The sequence below is a fragment of the Mastigoproctus giganteus genome, chromosome 12 (assembly GCF_048544385.1).
Source record: "Mastigoproctus giganteus isolate SK-2022 chromosome 12, ASM4854438v1, whole genome shotgun sequence".
In the NCBI taxonomy this organism is placed as follows: Eukaryota; Metazoa; Arthropoda; class Arachnida; order Uropygi; family Thelyphonidae; genus Mastigoproctus; species Mastigoproctus giganteus.
The window spans coordinates 23,076,100-23,101,565 of NC_143586.1; the positions used below are offsets into that span (position 1 = coordinate 23,076,100).

Below are 25,466 nucleotides of genomic sequence, written 5' to 3' on the forward strand. Positions count from 1 at the left end.
TCTCTCTCTCTCTCTCTCTCTCTCTCTCTCTCTCTCTCTCTCTCTCTCTCTCTCTCTCTCTCTCTGTGTGTTTCGCTGGGTAACTCAGAATTTTTTTTTGGCTGGTGCAGCATAAGCCTCAGGCTTCCTTGCACTATATAGCTGCTAATAATAATAATAATATGGTAGTAGAAAGTCCAGAATACTAAAGAATGTTGAAAGCATGTCTGATATCTTCCAGAGAAGACCAAGGAAATCCATCTGCCTTGCAAGTGTTTTATTACAAATTCCACATTCAGCTAAATATAAAGTTATGCTTGCAAGGCTGCAGCTGTACACAAATGAGCTTTAACTGATTCAACACCTAAAATTGAATGATCTGCATCAAACATTGCTACGCATATGATCCATAATCTCAACAACATTACCTGAACAAAACAGTTTCTGATGAAGCAATATTTCACATGAGTGCAGTTTTCAATAGACAACTTCAGCAGATGTGTCTATTGAAAAATAATAATGCAATAATAATGTTTTAGTTTTACAAAGGTTTGTAGGCACTCTGTATAAAAACAATGAAATTCATGTTATCTGCAAAACACAGTATGTTGATATTCGTGTTAGCTGCAAAACAAGTAAACAATTAAAAAAAAAAAAAAAAAAATGTAGAAAATATATGTATTATATATCTTGAAATTATATCACAATATACTTTTTAAAAGCTTTATTTTTCAATAATTCATAGTATCACTGTGTTTAAATAAATGCAATTGTTAAATTAAACAAAAACTACTTACCGTATACAACTTAAATCTCTGTTTACAGAGGTTTTATTTACATCTAGAAATATTTTTATAGATGTAAATAAAAATTATTATTTTATATATATATATATATATATTTTTTGTTTCCAAATATAATTTTCAAAAAAACAGCAAATTTTGGAAATGGATTTGAGATTTTACTGCAGTTTCCACTTGTTTATTTTTAAATTTCAGAATTTATTTTTTATGTGGCGAGAGTAAGAATCATTAAGAAATAACAGTATCGTACATTATGATTTATAAAAACTATCTATAGTTAGAATAAGAATAGATTTGTTTTTTAATAACTTAACAAGAGAGCATAATGACTGTTAGTTCTATTATTAATATGAGTATTGTAATGGCTAAATGATGCAAAGAACCAGCCTTTTTTTGTATCTGCAGGAAATAAAGGGGGGGGATTCTATAGGCTCTAAATCACTCATACATTTTTGTTGTCAAAAAGTGGCTATTCGTTTCCGCCTTGAACTAATCTCTCTAACTCGACAACTGTGCAGGAAATTTATCCTGCAATTCTAGTTGGATGCACAAGGTGAAATGTAGCCTGTTCAAATCAACAGATGGACAAACATGGATATAAACTACAATGCCAGCCGCATACATGGACTCTACACCTGATCCTGAAAAAACTCTAGCTCAAGTTCAGAGTATAACAATTCAGGACCTCTGAACACTTCAGAGGTCCTGAATTCTGCACTGGTTTAAAATAGCTATCTAGCTGTTGTTGCTTTTCTTGCCTCCTTCTTTCACACAGAAGCTGTCTGTATGGTTCCAATTGGATTAGAATGCCACCAAGCACTATCCTACTACATTCAGCATTATAATCATTATCTTCAATCAACTGCAGGTGATTTTAAATTCCACTTAAAGCAGCTGATAACTCTGCTGTTTTAAGTTCTCGTGGGGCAGCCTGCTGGACTTCGCCGTCATCCTCATCTTGACTGGCTGCAACAAGTTGTTGAAAGACTTCAGTAGATAGAACCTCATTGCAAGACTCTAGAAGCTTTTCTACATCTTCATTTTCTACTTCCTCGATATCAACTTATTTTGCAAGAGAAAAACAACCTGCTTTGATTTGTTTTGGTTGCTCTGAAGGTTCAAAGCCTTCAAAATTGCAAATTAAATGAGGGATAAGTTTCTGCCACAGACAATTCAAGCAATCTTTTATTACATCATTCCAGGCTTCTACAATCATATCAATGGCAACTTTGATGTTAAATCTCTTCCAAAATTCTATAACAGTTTGTGCCTTGTCACCTTCAGTAGCAGAAAATAACATCTTGAATATTCGCCTTAAATTCTGCTATCACACTGTGGTCAAAGGGCTGTAGTAGAGAGGTTGTGTTCAGAGGTAAAAAGATGAATTTGGTATTTGGAGAGAGTTCAGCAAGTCTGAGGATGGCTTGGTGTGTTATCAAGAATTATTAGAATTTTAAAATCTAAGTTCTTCTTGCAATAATTCTTGAAAGCGTCATAGTAAGCTTCAACTAAAATGTCAGTGAATATTTGCCTAGTCATCCAACCTTTCTTGCTAGACCTATAGTGAACACCAAGGCTGGATTTCACAATTCCTTTTAAAGCTCGTGGATTGGCAGAGTGATAAACCACTACTGGTTAACTTCAAGTCTCCACTGGCACTGGGAGCAAACATCACAGTTAAGCGATCTTTTGCAGCTTTAAATCCTGAGGCATGTGCTTCTGCCTTAGAGATTTAGGTCCTTGAAGCCGTATGTTCCAATAGAGACCTGTTTCATCCAGATTGAAAATCTGATCCAATGTGTAGCCACCGTCTTCAATTATTTTCTGTACCACAGGTGGAAATGCCTTTGCAGCTTCCTCATCTGCACATGCGGCTTCGCCAGACAGCTTAACATTGTGAAAAGAGTAGCAGTGTTTGAACCACTAAACCAGCCACTAGTAGCATTAAAAGGAGCCACTTCTGCAGGATTTGGTGATTTCATTTTAAGGTCTTCGTATATTTTAAGGTTAGTGATTTCTCTTTCACTATGAGAAAGCTTGCTCCTGATATTATTTTGGTTTGGTCTTCAATCCATATGCTTAGTAGCTTTTCCATTTCTTCTAGTCTTGTTCTAATTGACTTTGCGGCACTAAGTTGTTCCAGCTATAGACATAGCTTTTATTTTCGCGGCATTGTCTCTGCTGGTGCGCAATGTGGATTCACTTAAGCCTGTTGCTCTCGAGATATCGCATGTTCTCACATTTCTTTCAAAACTTAATTATTTCTAGTTTCTCTTCTATACTTAATGCTTTCCTTTTGCACTCACTGCTTGGCTTCTTGGAAGCAGGATGCTTATCCACGTCTGGGATGCTCTATGAATACACTTTATATAAAGAAAAGTTAATAAATAGTAGCAGTAGTGACATGTGATGCAAGAAAGCAAGTGTATGAGCTTATTCAGCATCAGCAAAAAAAAAATTCACAAAACAATTCCCTCTTAATGTTTGTCCAATTCCTTCTTAAATTTATTTAACCTATCAACTTCCACAACGACAAATGGAAGTTTGTTCCAGCAATTAACCACCCGCTGGCTAAAGACAAATTTCTGCACATCTATTTTACATCTTTCTTTCCTCAATTTGAATTTATGCCCAGTTAGGTTCATAATCTGAACAAGTGGAAGAATCCCATCAAAATTCAAGGCCTTGTACATCTCAATCAGATCACCTCGCAGGTGCCTAGTTACAGCAGCTGCAATTTGCAGAACTTAAGCTTCTCTGGGTAAGAGGATCCCTTCATTCCCCTCACCAATCTTGTTGCCCCTCTCTGTACACGCTCAAGCAAATCTATATCCTTCCTAAAATGAGGCTTACAGACCTGTATGCAGTACTCAAGGTGTGGCCTCACCATTGCCTTATACAGAGGGACAATCACCTCCTTTTCCCTGCTAGCAAAATTTTGTATATCATTGACAAAATGATATACAAAATTTTTTTTCAGGAGCACAGGTTTTGAGAACAAGTGGAGAAATACCATCGGGACCTGGATTTGGGAAAGTTTTAAATAACCCAGCTGACATTGGAAATGAATTGAATAGATATTTTGCACCAGTCTTACCTCAGTTCACCGTGTGTTATCCTACAAGTGTGTGTCTTGGACTGTTCTCCCGCATTGTTTTGTATATTTATCAGTGATATTGATGAAGGTATATCAGGCTTAGTGTCGAAGTTTGCAGATGATACAAAGGTTGGCAGGGTTGTTAATGACAGTAATGGCAGTGTGCTACTGCAACAGGATCTAGAAATTTTGGGCAGATGGGCTGAGAAGTGGCAACTGATGTTGTTGTTGTTATTTGGTTTTTAGGGGCATTAGCAACTAAGGCCATATTGCTCCGTGAATATGCAGTGGTCATTCGCTGACCTTTCCGCATCCTCCGTATTTGGTGGTGACGGGCTCGAACCCCGGTCTAATCAAGAAGCGTGTGTTGCGCACTGCTGGGTGGCAACTGAAGTTTAACATATAAAAATGCAAAGTACTGCATATGGGGTAGAAGTAACCCCAGTGAAACATACCAACTGTGTGGTACTACACTTAAGGTAGTAGAAAATGAAAAGGACCTGTGAGTAATTGTGCAGTCAGATATGAAGTTTTCTGAGTAATGAAGACAGGCTACCAGGGCAGGTCATAGGGTTTTGTCAATGATATACGTATTTCCAGAAAATTACAGTCTACAGAAGTTCAAGTCCAATGTCAACGAATATCTTTTTTCGTCTTCTCAACCTCCAACCGAAGCACGGTACTAAGTACTATAGGTCCTAATACCTCTCGTGTTTGGGGTTTATATATAAAAAAAAAAAGTATGGAGACCACATCTGAAAAAAAGACATTGAACTTCTTGAAAGGGTCCAAAGACAAGCAACTCACATGGTGAGATCAGCAAAAGGAAGACTGTATGAGGAAGGACTCCAATTATGTGGGCCAGTGCTTAACAACCAAGCACCTCAGAGGTGACCTGATTGAGGTTGGAAAGGCTCTGGTAGGGGTTAGTAAATGAATGAAGGTGGAATTTCCACCATTAAAGAATTCCAGAACTATGATCCATAAATTCAAATTATGAGTATATGGCATGAGGTTTAGATTAGATTGTAGGAAGTTTTCTTTTAGCCAGTGAGTTGTCAATTGCTGGAACAGGTTGCCCTCGCAGGAAGTTGAGGCCAACAGTTTGAATAAATTCAAAGGTCAACTGGATAGTTACTAATGTGAGGAGGGAAGCATATAATTTTTGTTTTCTTATTTACTTTTTTCTTTCTTTTTTTTTTTTGCTAGTGCAGCAAAAGTCCGTGGCTTTCTTTCCCTATATGGCAAATACTATTACCACGTACCTGTATCAGATGCAAACTGCTTAACATGCTACTCTTATATATATATATATATTTAATGCCTTGGTAATTTCTTATGTATTTTGTCCATATCAGTACTAAAGGAACTGAACCTCCCAAGCAACAGATGTCTCTAAATGGGCTAAAGATACCATTTAAAGCACCTATAAATTTGAGGTACTTTGTGAAAAGTATAGTGGTTTTGCCACTTATCACTCATTTGAAGAGATTCGGGTTTGATTCCAGTCCATGACAGGAGGAATTTCTATGCTATTCTTCAGTTGTGACTGTAGTTTAGCCAATCTCAGGCAGAATAAATAAGATTTGCCCCAACTCGGCATAAAAACACTTGTACAAACATAATACACAATGTGGCCTAAGTTGCAGATGAACCTAAAGTCCATCAACAACTGTCACAGTTGAGAGCTGCTAAATTGCACTCTAATCCATTGGTGCCCTGAATCCCATCTTTTAGTCTATTTTTTTATTTATTTATTTTTTTTATTATTATAATCATCATCCTAGTGCATTGCACCAGGTCACATGCATTGTTACGTGGGTGATATCTCATTTTGCTGCTTTAATTCATTACATTATTTTGTCTATAACAGGGCACAGTTGTGTGTTGCAAGTCAGATTGCCACAATTTTTTATATATTTTATGATTATTATAATAATTTTTGAGTTTCTTACATATGTTGTCCTTAATTAGTCATTAAAGTGATATTGAACTTTGAGGAGAAAGGTATTTGTCTTACAACTACAGTCAGTTCTGCCATAATGTGAATTTGCTCCATGCGATTGATATATTAGGGAACAATGCAACTATAACGCGATTTTCATGTTCGCTCATGTGCGATTTTGTCTGTGAGTAACACAAGGTGAATGTAAAGGCCGGCACCAAGCTGAACGAAGCGACCTGTGCAGCAATACATACAAGTTTACGAAGATTAAAAAATGCCAAACCTCAAAAATGTGAGAGCTATATTTCCCATTTACTGTAACTGTATTAGTAGGAGACACTGTTGCCATTCGCTGTATTCACAAGGTTTTTTGTTCGAACAGAAATTTTGTGAGATGGGATAGCGTGAGCGGAGGAGCACATTTCTGGAGGTCACTACCATAAAACAATAAAAACAATTTGCAGTTCCTGGTTTATTGGGCTTTTCTGTTAGCACAGTAATTATAAATGGGTGGTAAACTCAATCTTACTGCATTTGCAATAATAGCTGGAATTCTGTGGGTTTTTACATTATGGTGAGATGTTTCCCTTCCTCTTCAATCATATAAAATACATAAATAAATTTTCAGAATCTTCTCTTTTGTGTGTGCTGTGTTCGTCGTTATTGATTGCTTAATTAGTATGAATATATTACAGTAATAATTAAGCTATGTACGTAAGCATACATAGTCTCCAACCAATACAACTAAATGGGAAATATAGCTCTCACACATTGAAGTTTGACATGTTTACATGTGAACTCAATATATGAGGTGATAATAATGTTTCTGCCTTAAAGGCAGAAACACACTACATATTCTCACCTTACACACCTTACGTGTTTTAGATTCTGATGATATTAACTTTTATGCTTATTAATTCAAACTTGTATAAACTATGTTCTGATGTGCTATGTGATGTTAAGTAATCAGATTGAACCCTTGGGCACTGTAAACCCCTAACACGAGAGGTATTAGAACCTATAGTACTTAGTACCGTGCAACCTTCAGGTCACCTCTGAGGTGCTTGGTTGTTAAGCACTGTAGCCCACATAATTGGAGTCCTTCCTCATACAGTCTTCCTTTTGCTGATCTCACCATGTGAGTTGCTTGTCTTTGTAGCCTTTCAAGAAGTTCAATGTCTTTTTTTCAGATGAAGTCTCCATACTTTTTTTTTTTATATAAACCCCAAACACGAGAGGTATTGGGTCCTATAGTACTTAGTACCGTGCTTGGGTTGGAGGTTGAGAAGACGAAAAAAGATATTTGTTGACATTGGACTTGAACTTCTGTAGACTGTAATTTTCTGGAAATACGTATGAAGGAAGGTTGTTCCAAAAAACAGCAGTTGAATGAATAAACTAAGAAGATGAAAAGTTGGTTCTGTGAGTTTGAAGTTGGACAGTAAATGGATGTTGGCTGGTGGCGGCACATGTTCGGACTGTTATGAAAGAGAGAGCGGGAAGTATCTGTAGAAAAGGCATGCAGCAGAAACAGTACGTCTATGAGACAGCGAGTGGAGAGACTCTGTTAGAGATGAATAATTAATTAACCTAACTCTTCTGAATAGAATCAAGAAGCCTGAGAGAGGTTTTGGGGGCACCACCCCAGATGTGGGAACAATATTCCATGGCAGGGTGGATTTACGATTTATACAGAGTGGTCAGCTGTTTGGAAGAAAAGTAACACTGAGAGCGAAAGAGAAAACCAAGTTTTTTAGATGCAGAGGAAGCAATATTTGTAATGTGCTTGTGCCAAGAGAGATTAGAAGCCAGGGTAATCCCTAAAAGAGATATATCATTTTGCATAGAAAATCGGAGTGTCACTGTTAAGCACTGTAGCCCACATAATTGGAGTTCTTCCTCATACAGTCTTCCTTTTGCTGATCTCACCATGCGAGTTGCTTGTCTGTGATTGGCCTAGGAGCAGAAGAATCCTTTTTGTGAGATATAAGACGAGCCTGAGTTTTAGAAGGGTTGAAATCAACTAAGTTGTCATTGCCCCACTGCAGAATTACCTGAAGATTGGCATTTAAGGAATTGGTAGCAGATTTACGAGAAGTTGAAGCTGATTGAGCATGGCAAGGTTTCTCAAAATGGAAAGTATAATGCAATGTGCTATCACATCGGCAAAACTATGGATAGGATTTCCAGTCAATGGAAGAAGGTCATTAATATACAAGAGGAAAAGAGTGGGGGAAAGAACTGAACCTTGGGGTACACTGGCATTAGTGGAGAAGTTAGAAGACAGAGAGCCATCTACCATCACCCTCAGTGAGCGATCAGAGAGAAAACTGGATAACCAATTACTAAAAACAGTTGGCAAACCATAAGATGGAAGCTTGTTTAGAAGACCTTTATGCCAAACACGATCGAAAGCCTTTGAGATGTCAAGAGCAACTGTTTCTGTTTCACTGAACTTTTCCATTGAATTAGTCTATAAATGGGTAACATATGCCAGAATATCACCAGTGGATCGACACTGACAGAATCCATACTGGCTATCATTGATCAAAAGGAAGGTTTCTAGGTAGTTTAAGAGGGTGGTTAATTGATTTCTGCATTACTTTAGAAAGAGTAGACTTGCAATGGGACGATAATTGGATGGGAGTGACAAATCACTCATATCCAGGAAATTTGCTCATATCCAGCCTTTTTAGGAACAGGCTGGATATGAGCAAATTTCCAAGCAGAATGAAAAACACCTTTGGAATAAGAAAGTGAAAAAAGGTGGCAAAGAATAGGAGTAAGTTCAGGAGCACAGGTTTTGAGAACAAGTGGAGAAATACCATTGGGACCTGGAGCTTTCTTAGCATCAAGATTCGTCAAAATCTTTCTGACATTCTTTTGACGGAAGACCACAGGAGGCATTGAATGGAGCGTGTTGGGAATGGTGGGAGGTGTTTTACCAAGATCATTAATACATGAGTTGGAAGAAAAATGGGATGCTAGCAGGTCAGCTTTATCCTTGGCTGAAGTGATAACAGAACCATCTGGTTTGGACAGAGGTGGGAACAGAGATGGGCAAAAGTTGCAGCCAATAGCTTTGGCAAGAGACCAGAATACTCGGCTACCATTATGGCAAGAAGCAAGTTTTCTACTCTTAGCCTGTTCAAACTCTAGTTTGGACTGATTAATAACTGCTTTTCAATTGTTGCGAGCTTTGGTGTAGGTAGAAAATGAAATTGAAGAATTAGAAACAAGCCAATTACGATATGCAACATTCTTCTCTTGAACAGCCTTAGCACATTTATTGGAAAACCAAGGTTTAGATAAAGGATGAGATTTTAAAGTGGAGTGTGGGATAAAGGATTCCATTCCTGCAAGAATAATTTCACTGACATGATCTGAGCAAACGTTGACATCAGAAGTTTTGAATCAGTAATCGACCAAGGAAAAGAAGAAAATAAATCTCGCAGGTCATCCCATTTTGCATTCTTGTAATGCCAAACAACACGAGGTTGGGAATAGCCATGAGATAAAGGTTCCATTGGAGAAGAGACAATCACCAAGTTGTGATCTGAAGTGCTTAAAGGACCTCTCACTTCGACCGTGTACTTAGAAGGGTGTTTGTGAGAAAAAGATCAAGCGTGTTGGCTGTATGATTAGGATTCTCCGGTATTCTTGTAGGTAAATGAACAATCTGTGCAGGTCATTAGTAATTGCAAAAGCCTCGGCATCTCGACCAGCTGGGTCAGTGTGACTAGAAAACGGAAGCCAGCTAGAGTTGTGAACATTAAAATCACCAAGCAAAAATTCATCACTGTGAGGAAAGTTGGACTGGAGAAAGTCAAGTTGCAAAGAGAGGAAGTCAAAGAGCTCCATGTGATTAGTGGAGTTGGGAGAACGGTACAGACAACAGATGAATTTGACACAATGAGGTAGAGAGATTTTAATCCAGAGAAGACCAAAGAGAGGAGATTCCAAATTGCTAAGTCTCTGACAGGGAATATCAGAACGGACATATGCACAAGAACCACCTTTGAGGCGAAAGGAATCATACAGCGAATAATTTGGGCATCTGAGATGAGAAGTGGTGGAATCAACCGATAACTGAGATTCTGTCAGAAAAAGTACATCATGGGGTTCGGCAGACTGCAAGTGGAAATGGACAAGGTTGAGATTATAAATGAGACCACGCATATTTGTGAAATGAATTAGGAAGTGCTTGGGAGGTTTAGATCTTTTCGCAGATAAGCTTGCTCTATTAGTTTGACAATTCATGGTGTATTCAATAGTATGAAAAAGTGGGTGGGACATGCTGTATGAAGTAATGAAATTTTTGGATATGGCGCACACATGGTAAGAATATACTCAGATCCTTGACATAACGTGGCCTCGACAATGCTCCCCGCATACACACTACTCGAACTCCCTCCAGTCACTATCTGGCAGAGTAGAGGTAGCAAGATTATACACTAGCTGATCCGGAAGCCTCCTAGAGAGTTACCAATAGGTTTGGTCCAGTGTACTAACTAGTGGCTGGCCTGTGAACACCGTTTTAGAGCTGTACCCTAGAAATGTAAGGAATATTGGATCTCACCATGATGTTCATCATAACCATCATTGAAAAGTCATCAATCATACTGCATGATGGAAGAGATAGGGAATTGTTGACCCGAACTTAGCTCTAGAGACTAAACATGGGTTGCACCACTTCAAGCCTCCAATAAGCAAAGTGATGGTGTTGCACCGGTTGATGAGAGTCATCTACCATCTAGAGAATACTTGAACAGTATTCCAAATGAGGCCTTACAATTGCCTTATACAGTGGGATTATTACCTCCCTATCTCTTCAGGATAACATTCAATAAATCACTGATAGGACACCATGGGCTTTCTGGCTGCCTGTTTACACTATTCAGAAAAATTCATATCTGCTTGTATCGTAACTTACAGATCCTTTTCTTCCTCCATTCATTTTTAATTCGACCCCACCGAATTTATGCTGGTATTGCTATTCCCCAAGTATAAAACCTTGTGTTTTGCTGCATTAAAACATAACTTCCACTTTACTGATCATTTTTGAAGTCTGTTCAAGTCATCCTGAAGGAGCCCTGCCTTGATCATTAATGACTCTACCAATCTTTACATTGTCTGCAAATTTTGACATCATGCCTTCTATTCAATATGAAGTTTGCTAAGCAGTGCAGACGAGTTGCCAGGGCAGGTCATTGGTCTTGTCAATGATATATAGGAATTTTGCTAGCAGGGACAGGGAGGTGATTATCCCATTATACAAGGCAATGGTCAGGTCTGGAGGCCTCATTTTAGGAAGGACGTAGAGTTGCTAGAAGGAGTACAAAGAAGAATCGCAACAAGATTGGTGAGGGGAACAAAGTGGTGCTCTTAACAAGAAAGGCTTAAGTTCTGCAAATTGCAGTGCCTGGAGAGTAGGCACCTGTGAGGTGATTTGATTGACGTGCATAAGGCCTTGAATGGGCAAGCTGAATGCTGATGGAATTCTTCCTCTTGCTCAGATTAAGAACCTGAGGGGAGGGGGCACAGATTCAAACTGAGGAAAGACAGTTGTAGAATAGATGTGCGGAAATTTGCCTTTAGCCAGTGGGTAGTTGATTGGTGGAACAGACTTTCGTCTTTTGTTGTGGAAGTTGATAGCCTAAATAAATTTAAGGCTGAGCTGGACAGGCATTTGGAACGAATGGAGGGGTGAAATGGGAGGTTTTTTTTTTTTTTTGGCTGATGCTGCATAAGCTTGCTTTCTTGAATCATATGCCAATGCTAATCCTTTCATCAGTGTTGTTTATGGAAATGAGAAACAACGGTGGTCCAATATCCAATCCTTGGAGATCCCACTCCTGACATTACACATTACACCAACCTGAAGGATACCCATTAATCATAACATACTCGCTTCTGCCCTGCAGCCACCCAGCAATCCCAACTTGTTCCAGCTTATACAGTAACCTTTCATGAGGGACCAAGTCAAATTCTTTGCTAAAATCCAAATACACTATGTCAAAAGTGTTCTCTACATCCAGCTCATGAGAAACCATGTCAAAGTAGCTTACAAAGTTAGTTAAACATGACTGTGTCTCCCCTCTGGAATGCCACATCTATCTAAATGTCCCTGGATCGCACTCTTAATTGTTGCTTCTAAGGTTTTCCCTGCCACTGAACTCAGACTAACTGGTCTGTAGTTACCAGCTTCACTTTTAGAACCATCTTTATGTACTGGCAATACATTGGCACATCTCCAATCCAAAGATGCCCTCATAATTAGCCCTAATGGTTCAGTACACTGCTGGTGGCCTCCATCAAAGTTACAGGGTATATGACATCGACTCCATGACCTTACTTGCCTTTATGCTCAAAAGTTTTTCTAATAAATAGTCATCTGTAATTACAAAATCACTAATTCCATATGACTCGGTCTCACTTGCACAGTCTCTTCTCAGCACGAAGGGTCTTTCGTCAGTAAAGACTGATGCAAAGTACCTATTCAGTTCATCTGCAATGTCAGCTGGGTTATTTAAAACTTTCCCAAACCTAGTGTGCAAGGGTCCAATCTGATTAATTAACATTACATAGCTCATCAGAACATGGTTTATACAAGTTGGAATTAATAAGCATAAAAGTTAATATCATCAGAATCTTAAACATGTAAGTGAATAACAATATAAACTGCAAGTGGTACTCCCCATTTATATGTATTGTGTGTATAAATATTCTAAAATATTTATGTCTGATTCTGAACTATGAAATTGATTATGGCTATATAAATTCTAAAAAATGTCCATGGAGTTTAAATAGTAAAAAATAATAAATAAGAATACACAGACACGTACTGGTAAGATTCATACTAGGCACATAAAAAAAAAATTATTTATTTTTTTATCATTCAAAACTCCATAGCCATTTTTTAATATTCAATTGTCTCTGATTCTGAATGACTGTGATAACTCCACAACCATTCAGAACTAGAGACATTTAGAGGTCTTTTTTGTTATGGTTCCTAAAACTGTTTTAGAGTTTTTAACACACTTCTGAAACACTCTGTATATTACTCCATAAGTAGGTGCCTTCTTTAATGTAGTTTCCCTATGTTGACTAGCTAGTAACAAGTTATGATGGCATAAGCATAAACATTATGTAACATAAGCTCTGTTTGCACTAAAATCATAGGTCAATTCTGTGTATGTAAATATCACATATAAGACATATGTGGGCACCTTTGCCTTCATACATAAATGTATATACAAGGACATGATGTTAAAATCAGTTGACATCCCTGAATAAAAGTAATAGCATGAAATAGGCCAATTTTAGCACTATTAATAATAAGGATAAATAGTGACAAAACAAATAAATATTAATATTAAGGATAAACACTGACAAATGCAAAGTACTGTATATGGGTAGAAACAACTCCAGAGAAACGTACCAACTGTGTGGTGGTACTACTCAGGGTGGTGGTAAAGAATGAAAAGGACCTGGGGGGTAATTGTGCAGTCATATATGAAGTTTTCTGAGCAGTGCAGACAGGCTGCCAGAGCAGGTCATGGAGTATTGTCAATGATATACAGGAATTTTGCTAGTAGGGATAAGGAGGTGATCACCCTTTTGTATAAGGCAATGGTCAGGTGACACCTTGAGTACTGCATACAGGTCTGAGGCCTCATTTTAGGAAGGATGTAGAGTTGCTAGAATGAGTACAGAGAAGGGCAACAAGACTGGTAAGGGGAACGAAGGGGTCCTCTTACAAAGAAAGGCTTAAGTTCTGCAAATTGCAATATCTGGAGACTAGGCACCTGCGAGGTGATCTTATTGAGGTGTATAAGGCCTTGAATGGGTTGAGCAGGCTCAATGCTGATGGAATTCTTCCTCTTGCTCAGATTACAAACCTGAGGGAACATAAATTCAAATTGAGGAAAGACAGTCATAGAATAGATGTGTGGAAATTTGCCTTTAAGTCAGCAGGTAGCTGATTGCTGTGGGGTAATTGTGTCCCCCAGCAATCAGCTTCCACAACGACAGATGGAAGTCTGTCATTGTGGAAGTTGATAGCTTAAATAAATTCAAGGAAGAACTGGATAAACTTTTAGAGTGAATGGATGTGTGAAATGGGCTTTTTTTTTTTGGCTGATTCTGTATAAGCTTGCTTTCTTGCATCATCTGCCTCTACTAATGGTAATGCTAAAATATTAATTAAAATAAGGAAAGGAAAAAAAAGTAAAATAAGACAGCGGAAAAATAAAGCAGATTATCAGTAAGGAAACATTACATGAGGAGTGATCATGAGGGGTAAGGGAGTTCAGAAATTGAAATCTTAGGAACAGACTGCATGCTGCTCTTTGAATGGCGCAAGATTGTTGACGTACATCAGTTGGTAGCAATGGTACATTTATATAATGTCACTTTGGCCCTATGGTGGACAGAAGAGTGTAGTGAGTCACTGCAATATAACATATTTTAAGATCGACACCAACAAACTTGACTCAATTCCTTGTGAGAGTTTGGCATGCAAGTTGAAACATGTCAGAAAAATGGCAAGATTTTAAGTGAATTGGAGGGTGGCTGCTGGGCAGAGGGTTGTGATTAATGGTTATTCTTCAAATTGGTCTACCTTTAGAAGTGGGCACCTCCAAGAATTGATTTTAGGATCACTGTTGTTTCTGATTTTCATAAATGACATCAATGAAGGGACAGAGGGCATGATGTCAAAATATGCAGATAATGGATGGGATCAGAGCTCCTTCAGGGATGGTCAGAAAAGCATCAGCTATGTTTTAATGCAGAAAAATGCAAGATATTACAACCAGGGAATAGAAATGAAGGGTTGGATTAAAAACTGTACAGGAAGATGACAAGGAAGGCCATGGTGTCACAGCAATGATTTATCAAACATTTTCACATAGAGAAAGTCATAATACCACTGTATAAGGCAATTATAAGGTTGCACCTAGAATATTGTGTAAATATGGAGACCCAAAAAAAAAAAAAGACGCTGAGCTTCTTGAAAGGGTCCAAAGATGGGTAACCCGCTCACTGAGATCTGCAAACCAGTACCTGCATAAGGAAAGACGTGTGAGCTGTTAAAGCTCTGAGAGGAGACAGTAAAATGAATGAAGGCAAAATTTTCAGTTATGAATGACTCCAAAACTAGGGATAAAATTATGGGGAAAGAGGTTTTCTTTTAACCAGTTAATTGCTAAAATAGGTTACTTCCATGGGTAGGTGAGGCTGGTAGCATGGAGACTTTTTTTTTTTTATGAAACCCCAAACACAAAATGTATTAGAACCTAGAGTACTTAGTACAGTGGTTTTCAACTGGGGGTGCCACAACAACATTCCAGGGGTGCCATGTAATTTGGGTTTAAGTTACTTAAATTTTTTATTTTTTTTAATTTATATATTTATTTCATTATAAAAAAATGTACGGTATCCACTATACCATATCTTTTTAACTTTGTAGTGATCTATAATTGATGTTTATTATATAAAGAATAAAACCTCTATATAAAGAATAAAATAATTAAATAACTATATATAATTTGTATTAGGAATTGTAATTTCATTCATAATTATATTATTATAATAATAACTATCACAAAACATATTTTTTAATGTTATATACACACACACACACAGAGAACGGATTATTAAAAGGTCGAAAACCACCATGTTAGGTATTTCTTTTGGCCCAGGGGCGTCATTAAAAAAATTAGTGGGACACTAAGGGTGCCGTGAACCGAGAAAGTTTGGGAACCTTTGACTTAGTGCCATGCATGAGTTGAAGGTTGGGAAGTTAATTACATGAGGAGGGGAAACATGTAGGTAGCTTATTTTCCTTTTTTTATATATTTCCATTTTGATTATTATTTTTTACTTTTTAATTTTTGGTTGGTGCAGAAAATACCAGTGGCTTCCTTGCATTACATGATTACAGTTTTGTGATTATGCTGCCATCTACTGCAGTGTGCATAATTTCCAGTTGGTGAATAAAAACTTGACGATATCCTTTATCAACTGTGGTTTCCGATTTGTATCGTGTCACACAACACAATGTTTTAGTTTTGCAAAGGACGTTTGCCGACAATGTATAATACAATGAAATTCATGTTATCTATAAAACACAGTATGCTGATATTTGTTAGCTGCAAAAACAAGTAAATAAAATAAAATAAAATATATAACAGATAACACAATATACTTTTTAACAGCTTTATTTATCGATTAGCATTAGCATTAGTAGAGGCATTTGATGCAAGAAAGCAAGCTTATGCAGCATCAGCCAAAAAAAAAAACCCACTTCCACTTCACCCCTCTTTTCGTTCAAAATACCTGTCCAGCTGAGCCTGAAACTTATTTAGGCTATCAATCTTCACCACAAGGGATGGGAGTCTGTTCCACCAACCAACCACCCGCTGGCTAAAGGCAAATTTCCGCACGTCTATCCTACATCTGTCTTTCCTCAATTTGAATTTATGCCCTCTCAGGTGATTTTTCTGAGCTAGAGGAAGAATCCCATCAGCATTGAGCATGCTTAAACCATTCAGGGCTTTATACACCTCTATCAGATCACCTCGCTGGTGCCTAGTCTCCAGACACTGTAATTTGCAAAACTTAAGCCTTTCTTCGTAAGAGCACCCCTTTGTTCCATTCACTAATCTTGTTGCCCTTCTCTGTACTCGTTCCAGCAGCTCTACATCCTTCTTGAAATGAGGCCTCCAGACCTGTATACAGTACTCTAGGTGTGGCCTGACCATTGCCTTATACAAGGGAATAATCACCTCCTTATCCCTGCTGGAAAAATTCCTGTATATCATTGACAATACTCCATGAGCTACTCTTGCAGCCCGTCTGCACTGCTCAGAGAACTTCATATCTGCCTGCACAACCACCCCCAAGTCCCTTTCATTCTCTACCACTGTCAGTGTAGTACCACAGAGTTGATACGTTGCTCTGGGGTTGCTGTTTCCCATGTGTAGTACTTTACATTTGTCAATGTTAAACTTCATTTGCCACCTCTCAGCCCATCTGCTCAACCTTTCCAGATCCTGTTGCAGCAGCATAGTGTCAGTAGTGTCCTTGACAACCCTGCCAACCTTTGTATCATCTGCAAACTTGGACATTAAGCCTGATATACCATCATCAATATCATTTATGAATACAGAAAACAATAATGGACCCAACACTGAGCCCTGAGGGACTCCACTAATAACATTAGTCCACGATGAGCAGTGTCCATTGATTACCACTCTCTGTCTTCTCCTCTCAACCACCCCTTTATCCATAGCAGCAATTTGCCTCCAATGTCACACTGCTCCAATTTGTGTAGCAGTCTTCCATGTGCAACAGTATCATAAGCCTTTCTAAGATCCAAGTATATAATATCAAAGTTATTCCCTGCATCCAGTTCTTTTGTGACTGCATCATAGTATCCAATCAAGTTGGTCAGGCAAGACTTCCCCTTAACAAAACCATGCTGTGTCTGAGCTATAACTGAAGTCTTGTCTAAATGATCCTGCAGTGCTTCTTTAACCAGTGCCTCCATTAATTTTCCTGGAACAGAAGTTAAGCTCACAGGTCTATAATTACATGTGTCAGCCTTTGATCCTCCTTTGTGAATTGGGGTCACATTTGCACATTTCCAGTCTATGGGTACCTCCCCTGAGTCCAAGGAAGCTCTCATAATTATAGCTAAGGGTTTGCTTACTTCCTTTGCTGCCTCCTTTAATATAACTGGATAGATCCCATCCACCCTGGGTGCCTTTCTTGTGTTTATCTTCAACAGTTTCTCCTCCACTTTACTCCCAGTTATTTCAAGATTCTGTAGCTTACTGCTAGAGTTGAATACACCTCTGGCTTTCCCCTCGCTAAATAACTCCTCATGTGTGAATGTCGATGCAAAATATTCATTTAGTTTGTTAGCTACCTGAGCAGGATCATCAACAGTTGACCCATCGATATCAAGTGGACCAATCTGATTCATCCCCTTCCTTCTAGAGTTTACATAAGTAAAGAACTCTTTGCTGTTTTTCTTTGCATCCCTTGCCAAAGATTTCTCGTAATCTGCCTTCGCCTGCCTAACCTCCTTTGTAACTTGGTTGCATATCAACTTATATCTTATATCGATAATTCACAGTATCACTGTGTTTGAATAAATGAGGTCATTAAACTAAATACTAGCTAAAAACAATGATTAGATAATACATTGACTATTCAGCACAAGTTTGTTATATTGAAGTGACCTGTTATCTGATGCAGAGCCAGTCACTGGCAGAATCAAGAGTTTTTACAGGAGGGAAGGTAATAATAACAGACAATATATTTTGGGGGGAAATAATAATGATGATATAATTGATTAACAGTAATTTAAAATTAAGTTCAAATTTAGCTCAAACTTTTAAACAACCATAAGATGTAATAAAACAGTATTTGCTCCCATTTTTCCTCAAGATCTGGAAGAATCCCCTCCCCCTGGACCCAAAGGCAGGAAAACAGAATGCAGAGAATCATTTATTATTTCAATGCCTTTACTGAAATAAATCTGGCTCTTTCTTTGCTAAAAATTATGATAATAATGGCATTTTGAAAGTGAGCATAAGCTCAAGCCACACCAGCTCTCACACTGGAGGGGACAAAGCATCTCAAAGACAGAAAAATTAAAATGCAGAGAAGCATTATTTCTTTAATTATTTAAATGCCAACACTGAAATAAATGTCCAACCTCTTTAACGAAAACCAAATCATAATAATGCTGTAAGATCTAAAAAAAAATTATGGAATCCTATTTCAAAATGCTGACAGCAAAACTACTTTTCTAAGGCTTAGAAAAACATCAATATTAACATTTAAATAAGAAATTCAGAAAATGCTTGAGCCACCTGAAGTTCTGCTACAGAAATTACCAAAGAGTAAGTTGGTGGAGCTTCCCTTCTTATGATAAATAAATATGTAGGCATGAATATTGGGATATCTTCTTCTTGTATGTAGTGGATTTTAGGCTTATGAAGCCTGTACCATTAAATCTCTTCAAAGAACTGTTTGATCCATCTTTTTCTGGGATGCCATCTGTTTCTTTTTCCAGTAGGTTTGTAGTTCATTGCCAATTTTGGTAGTCTCTTCCTACTCATTCTCTCTACATGCTTTTTCCATTTTAACTTATAATTTTGTATTTCTTCTATTATGTTGGAGGTGTTTAAGTCTTTCTCTTATGTCTGTGTTTCTCTGGTGATCAAGTCTTGTTGATCCCAATAGTGGTCTGAGAAATTTCATTCGGGCTACTTCCAGACATTGTTTATTCCCTTCCCAAGTGTCCATACTTCACTACCATATTTAAGTGCTGCCTTCGATGTTACGTATTCGTATTTAAATTCTGAAACCCTATTTCCTAAATATTTAAATTCAGTTACTTGTTCAATGACGTTTCCATCTATTTCTGTCTTTACTTGCGTGATGTCATTACCACACATTGCCATTGATTTTTTTTTTTTTTAAAGCTATGTTTAAATTATAGTTTTTTGCTATCATATTTAAACAGCATGTTATTCATCCTCTGATTTGGCCAAAAGTGCTTGATCATCGGCATATAGAATTGTGTTAATTTTGCTATTGTTGGATATCTGAATTCCACCTGTTAAGTTTTTTCCATTCCTGCAAATAATTTATTAATATAAACATTGAATAGTGTTGGCAATAATTCACAACCTTGTCTTACACCCTTATTTGTTGATATAAGTTGTGAAATGTGTCCATTCATGTATTTTATGCAGATTTTTGTGTCTTTGTATATACTTCTTTTGCATTTATTAGTTCCTGGGGGATGTTATTTTCTAAAATTGTACATAGTCTTTATCGATTTAAACTATCATACGCTTTTTCATAATCAATAAATAAGTATGTTGGTAAATTTCGTTCTCTTCTCTTTTCGATTATTTGTTGCAGAGTGAATATTGCATATGTCATCCTCTTCTGAATCCACACTGTTCTTCTTCAAAGTACTGTATTCTTCTGTGTACTCGTTCAGTTTGTTCTTTAATATATTTGCATATAGTTTTGATACTGTTGATAATAACGCGATTTCTCTGTAATTCCCACAGTTATTTTTTGGTTGGTGCAGAGTTTTTTTATGTATGCTGATTACCAGTCCTATCTGCCAATCATTTGGTATTGGTTTAGATTTCCATATATTATTAAATTTAATAATATATGGAATATTGGGATATAAATGGTTCTATTCATTACCTTGAACATGCTTATTAAAATAGAGAAAACTACACAAAAATAATTTTTCAAAATTAAATAATAATAAATGGTGCACAGTGTATTTGTCTGAAGAGATTTTTACCAACATGTCTGCCTATATGGGACAGTCCCAGGATTTTCTAGGTGGATGGAGGCTGTTATGTTCCAGGGAATCATTATGCTTTAATCATCGTGCAGCAATAAAAAGCCCACATTTTGAACACAAGGTGGGTATAGCCCCTTCCACCCCTACTTGGGACCGCCTCTGCCTATATATATTCAACGGCCTGTCTGAAAACAATTTTTTCTCACTCCATTGTAAAGTTGATAATGGGTATGCTCTGACTAGTCATAAGTGGACGACTAACGTCCTCTGGTGCAGTAAATGAAACGTGGATAATTAGCTTGTGCGTATAAGATAATTTTCATATTTTTTTTTTATCAGACTGTACATTTTATGAAGAAAATCATTAACTTTGGTTACTGATCATTACTTCACAAAACGAATCGGTCTACTCACTTCTTTGAAAGCAGCGATAGTATTTTCCGGTGCGTCGTGTGCTCCTCCACGGTGGGCATATACGGGAACATGATTGCTGGCATTACCGAAAATAACTTGGCGAGCAAGTGCCTCATCTACAGGAGGTATAACAATGTGATATACTCCAATGGCTATTGCAATTATAATAACAACACTCAGATACAGAGCGGCCATCAGAAATATCTGAAATAAAATTAGGAAAAATACGACAAACCAGATTTGAAGACAAGATAGTAAAACGTCCAAAGGAAGAAATTTTATGGTCATAGTCTACAACATGGAGTAACTCACAGTCATGCTAACGTTTCAATTAATTTATCTACACAGATTCTATCCACCACACGTTTCCAAACTGCACCTGCGATACATCACACGCCCTCACAGGTGTTCGTATAAGAAACAGCCACCAGATGGCTCTTTGGTTATCAGTAGATGCTTTCGAGTGACATCATGTTCCTATGAGTTGTCATATATTGCGGTAGGAAGGTCTACAGCAATTGTCTAATTGGCAAAAAAGTCAATACGATAAAATGTCGGTAAATACAGCTCACGCGAATGGTGGTGTTTTAATATTCAACGGTGAAATGTGAGTGAGCCTTTTAAATATTTTGCCATCCATTAGCGTGATTTAGATGCAGTTAAAAGTTTTCACGCGTAAGCCTCATTTGCTGAATTTCATAAAGTGGGGTGTCGGTTTTAACAACTTCATATTTTGCGTCATATTGTGTAATGAAAATTATCTTGTTTTGTTTGTGTTTTTGATTTGGTGCTTTCAGTTATTAGCGATATGTTTTAATCGGTTATACTTTGGCTATTTCGAACTGTACTGCGTAGTACTGAACGGGATGTATCTATCGTCTAGTTTTAAAAGATAGTACTTTACTATAAAACTGCTACCCGAAAATGGATCATAAACATAGTATATTAAATATATATGTATAATATATTCGGATTCATATAATAAAGATATCTGTGAACGTGTTGGCTGGAGCGAGAAACTTCTGTATTCGTGGATGAATCATTATTTCCGAGAGCAACCGACGTTCGTATAAGGGCAGCTTAATCAATGTTTCATTCGGAAGCTCTCGAATGATTATTGTTTTGAATTCTGTTTTTGTTAATTACCACCTTCCCCACTATTTCGGTTATAGATGAATAATTTGAATAAGTTAATTTGTTTACTTTGGGGTCCTGATCTAGAGAAATATTTGCAACTAAATGCGAGTGTGTTCATATACATATCACTGTTACATCAGTAAATAACAACAAAACTGTATCCTAATGAAAAATAATATTGAAATGTATGAATATTTGCAAATCCTTTCCAGTTATCACAGTAAATTGACATCAACCACTTGTCAAGATTTTGTCATAGTAATAGTGGCATGTGAGTTTATGTAGCATCAGCCAAAAAAAAATCACACAACCATTCCCTCTAAAAGTTTGTCCAGTTCCTCCTTGAATTTATTTAAGCTATCAACTTCCACAACCACAGATGGAAGTTTGTTCCAGCACCTGCTGGCTAAAGGCAAATTTTGAAAAGTGTACAGATATGAAGACTTGAGAGCAAACTACTACAAATTATTATTATTAGCTATATGGTGCAAGGAAGCCTGAGGCTTATGCTGCAACAGCAAAAAAAAAAAAAAAAAAAAAATCCCTAGTTACCCTGAGAGAGAGAAAAAGAAAGAAAGAAAAGTAGAAGGGATTCACCAAGAACGAGAAGAATGATGATATTCAGCTCAGGACCCTAGGTGTATAGATGTGCAGTAATTTGTGTTTAACTTAAGGGATTAAAGTATCAAGTCACTGGTAACCTTAAATGAAATTTATTTAGATGCAGGTTATACTTTACGTAATCCCAAATTAAGGATAGGAAGAAACTGTAAAAGAAACATCAACATAGCCAGTTTGATTTAATATTAACTTGCTTCCAGGAAGTTGCTTCCATGATATTATATACTTGGATCTTAGAAAGGCTTTTGATACTATTGCACATGGAAGACTGCTACACAAATTGGAGCAGTGTGACATTGGAGGCAAATTGCTGCTATGGATAAAGGGGTGGTTGAGGGGGAGAAGACAGAGAGTGGTAATCAATGGACACTGCTCATCGTGGACTAATGTTATTAGTGGAGTCCCTCAGGGCTCAGTGTTGGGTCCATTATTGTTTTCTGTATTTATAAATGATATTGATGATGGTATATCAAGCTTAATGTTCAAGTTTGCAGACGATACAAAGGTTGGTAGGGTTGTCAAGGACACTACTGACACTATGCTGCTGCAACAGGATCTGGAAAGGTTGAGCAGATGGGCTGAGAGGTGGCAAATGAAGTTTAACATTGACAAATGTAAAGTACTACATATGGGAAACAGCAACCCCAGAGCAACGTATCAACTCTGTGGTACTACACTGACAGTGGTAGAGAATGAAAGGGACTTGGGGGTGGTTGTGCAGGCAGATATGAAGTTCTCTGAGCAGTGCAGACGGGCTGCAAGAGTAGCTCATGGAGTATTGTCAATGATATACAGGAATTTTTCCAGCAGGGATAAGGAGGTGATTATTCCCTTGTATAAGGCAATGGTCAGGCCACACCTAGAGTACTGTATACAGGTCTGGAGGCTTCATTTCAAGAAGGATGTAGAGCTGTTGGAACGAGTACAGAGAAGGGCAACAAGATTAGTGAATGGAACAAAGGAGTGCTCTTACGAAGAAAGGCTTAAGTTTTGCAAATTACAGTGTCTGGAGACTAGGCACCAGCGAGGTGATCTGATAGAGGTGTATAAAGCCTTGAATGGTTTGAGCATGCTCAATGCTGATGGGATTCTTCCTCTAGCTCAGAATAATCACCTGAGAGGGCATAAATTCAAATTGAGGAAAGACAGATGTAGGATAGACGTGCGGAAATTTGCCTTTAGCCAGCGGGTGGTTGGTTGGTGGAACAGACTTCCATCCCTTGTCGTGGAGGTTGATAACCTAAATAAGTTTAAGGTTCAGCTGGACAGGCATTTTGAACGAACAGAGGGGTGAAGTGGAAGTGGGGGTTTTTTTTTTTTTTTTTGGCTGATGCTGCATAAGCTTGCTTTCTTGCATCAAATGCCTCTACTAATGCTAAATGCTAATGCTAATATGTATATGCCTAAAGCATATATATATGCTTTATTCAGTAGAGATTTCAGTATTTCTTTATTCAAGATTGCAGAAGTAAAAATTATATCAAAAAGCATCATGAGAAAATCCCAGGTGAGCAGCATGGTTTTTAGAGCAAAAAAACGAGAAAAAAGTCAAAATAGAGTGACTATATTTTTAATCATGAAACTAGGATATAAGCATATGTAAAGTTAAAAATTGTGTGATATCATTAAATATTTAACAGAGCAGTAAAAACTGAGGAATTGTGAAATGATTATTAAAATTTTATCTGAAAGGCTGGGAATCAAAAACAGTGAAGGAACTGATAATGATATGTATTGTGTTAATCACTTATTTTGCATGATTTTAAATTATTTGAACACTAAACTAATTTAGTAGTAGTAATAGAGGCATGTGATGCAAAAAAGCAAACTTTTGAAGTATCAGCCAAAAAACAATTTCACACATCCATTCCCTCTAAACGTTTGTCCAGTTCCTCCTTGAATTTATTTAAGCTATCAACTTCCACAATGACAGATGGCAGTTTGTTCCAACAATCAACTACCTGCTGGCTAAAGGCAAATTTCTGCACATCTATTCTATAACTGCCTTTCCTCAATTTGAATTTATGCCCCCTCAGGTTTGTAATCTGAGCAAGAGGAAGAATTATCAGAATTGAGCCTACTCAACCCATTCAAGGCCTTATACACCTCAATCAATCACCTTGCGGGTGCCTCCATAGCCAGGTGGGCAGGAGCAGCAGTGCATAGCACACACTTCTTGATTAGACCGGGGTTTAAGCCCGTGACCTCCAAATACGTGGTCACGTGGAATTTTATAAATTCATTTTATAAATGAATTTATAAAAAATAAATTCATTTGTACAATAAACATATACATATCAAATATAATAAATTAAGTATAAATGCATATTAAAATAGTATGCAGTGTGGCTTTCAAAAATATATTATTAGTAGTGAAAAATGATGCAATAAAGCAAGCTTATCTTCAGCCAAAAAAAAAAATTGCTACCCTCTTCATGTGCCCATCTCCTCTATCCTTTTACCCTCGAAAGGAGGGACCAGAACTTCCTGCCTAGTAGCTGCAAGCACTTTATCCTGTGGGCTTGTAAAATTTTAGAGAGCTTTTGTGACATGTCCAGGTAGTAGGAGACAAAGGCGGTCGAGGTGGTGTTATCGTTACGGGGGCGGGAGCCCTAGGGTGTGCTGCACGGGCCTGCAGGTCACATCGATCTATGGCACTGGCAGGGTAGGCACATCTAGCCATATCTGCTTTTATTTTAAATCTCATTGCTTCTTTCATCCATCAAACTGGAATGAGTCCAGTTGCGGGTTAGTAGGGCTTGTACAGTACAGAGAAGTTGGCTGTGAACATGTGCTGACTGATAATTGGTGAATTGGCCAGCACACTTCGGTTTGCAGTGGACTGAAGTTTTTAAACGCATGCCCTTCCGCTGAACAAGAGTATGTAACAAGGGGAGAGTCTGCTTGACTCCAGTTCAATGGTGTATTGAATAAAGGGCGAATTGAATTGAGGTGTCGCAAAAGTCAGTCCCCTGACCTGCTGGGAATAATGATAAACACATTGTCAACAGTGACACCAAAAGGCTAGAGGATCTGGCAAATCCACAAACGTGTGTGGCTAGACACCTGGTATTCTTTATTTTATAATAATGCTCATTCCCCAACTGAAGGACTGTG

At 37.6% G+C, this 25,466-nt stretch overlaps 2 protein-coding genes across 2 annotated transcripts in view; one reads left to right on the forward strand and one right to left on the reverse strand.

The window, feature by feature from the left end:
• LOC150076778 (glycerophosphodiester phosphodiesterase 1) overlaps positions 1–20,979 on the reverse strand; it is a 121,573-nt gene extending 100,594 nt beyond the window's left edge. Inside the window, exon 1 of the mRNA XM_090386710.1 lies at positions 20,592–20,979. Within this exon, the coding sequence (XP_090242836.1) occupies positions 20,592–20,879 (288 nt within the window). The 5' untranslated portion in view covers positions 20,880–20,979. The remainder of the gene's footprint in view (positions 1–20,591) is intronic.
• Positions 20,980–21,039: 60 nt separating this feature from the next.
• Positions 21,040–25,466, forward strand: part of Wbp2 (WW domain binding protein 2) — a 66,370-nt gene continuing 61,943 nt past the window's right edge. The window contains exon 1 of the mRNA XM_090386827.1: positions 21,040–21,198. Coding sequence (XP_090242953.1) covers positions 21,143–21,198 — 56 coding nt within the window. The 5' untranslated portion in view covers positions 21,040–21,142. The remainder of the gene's footprint in view (positions 21,199–25,466) is intronic.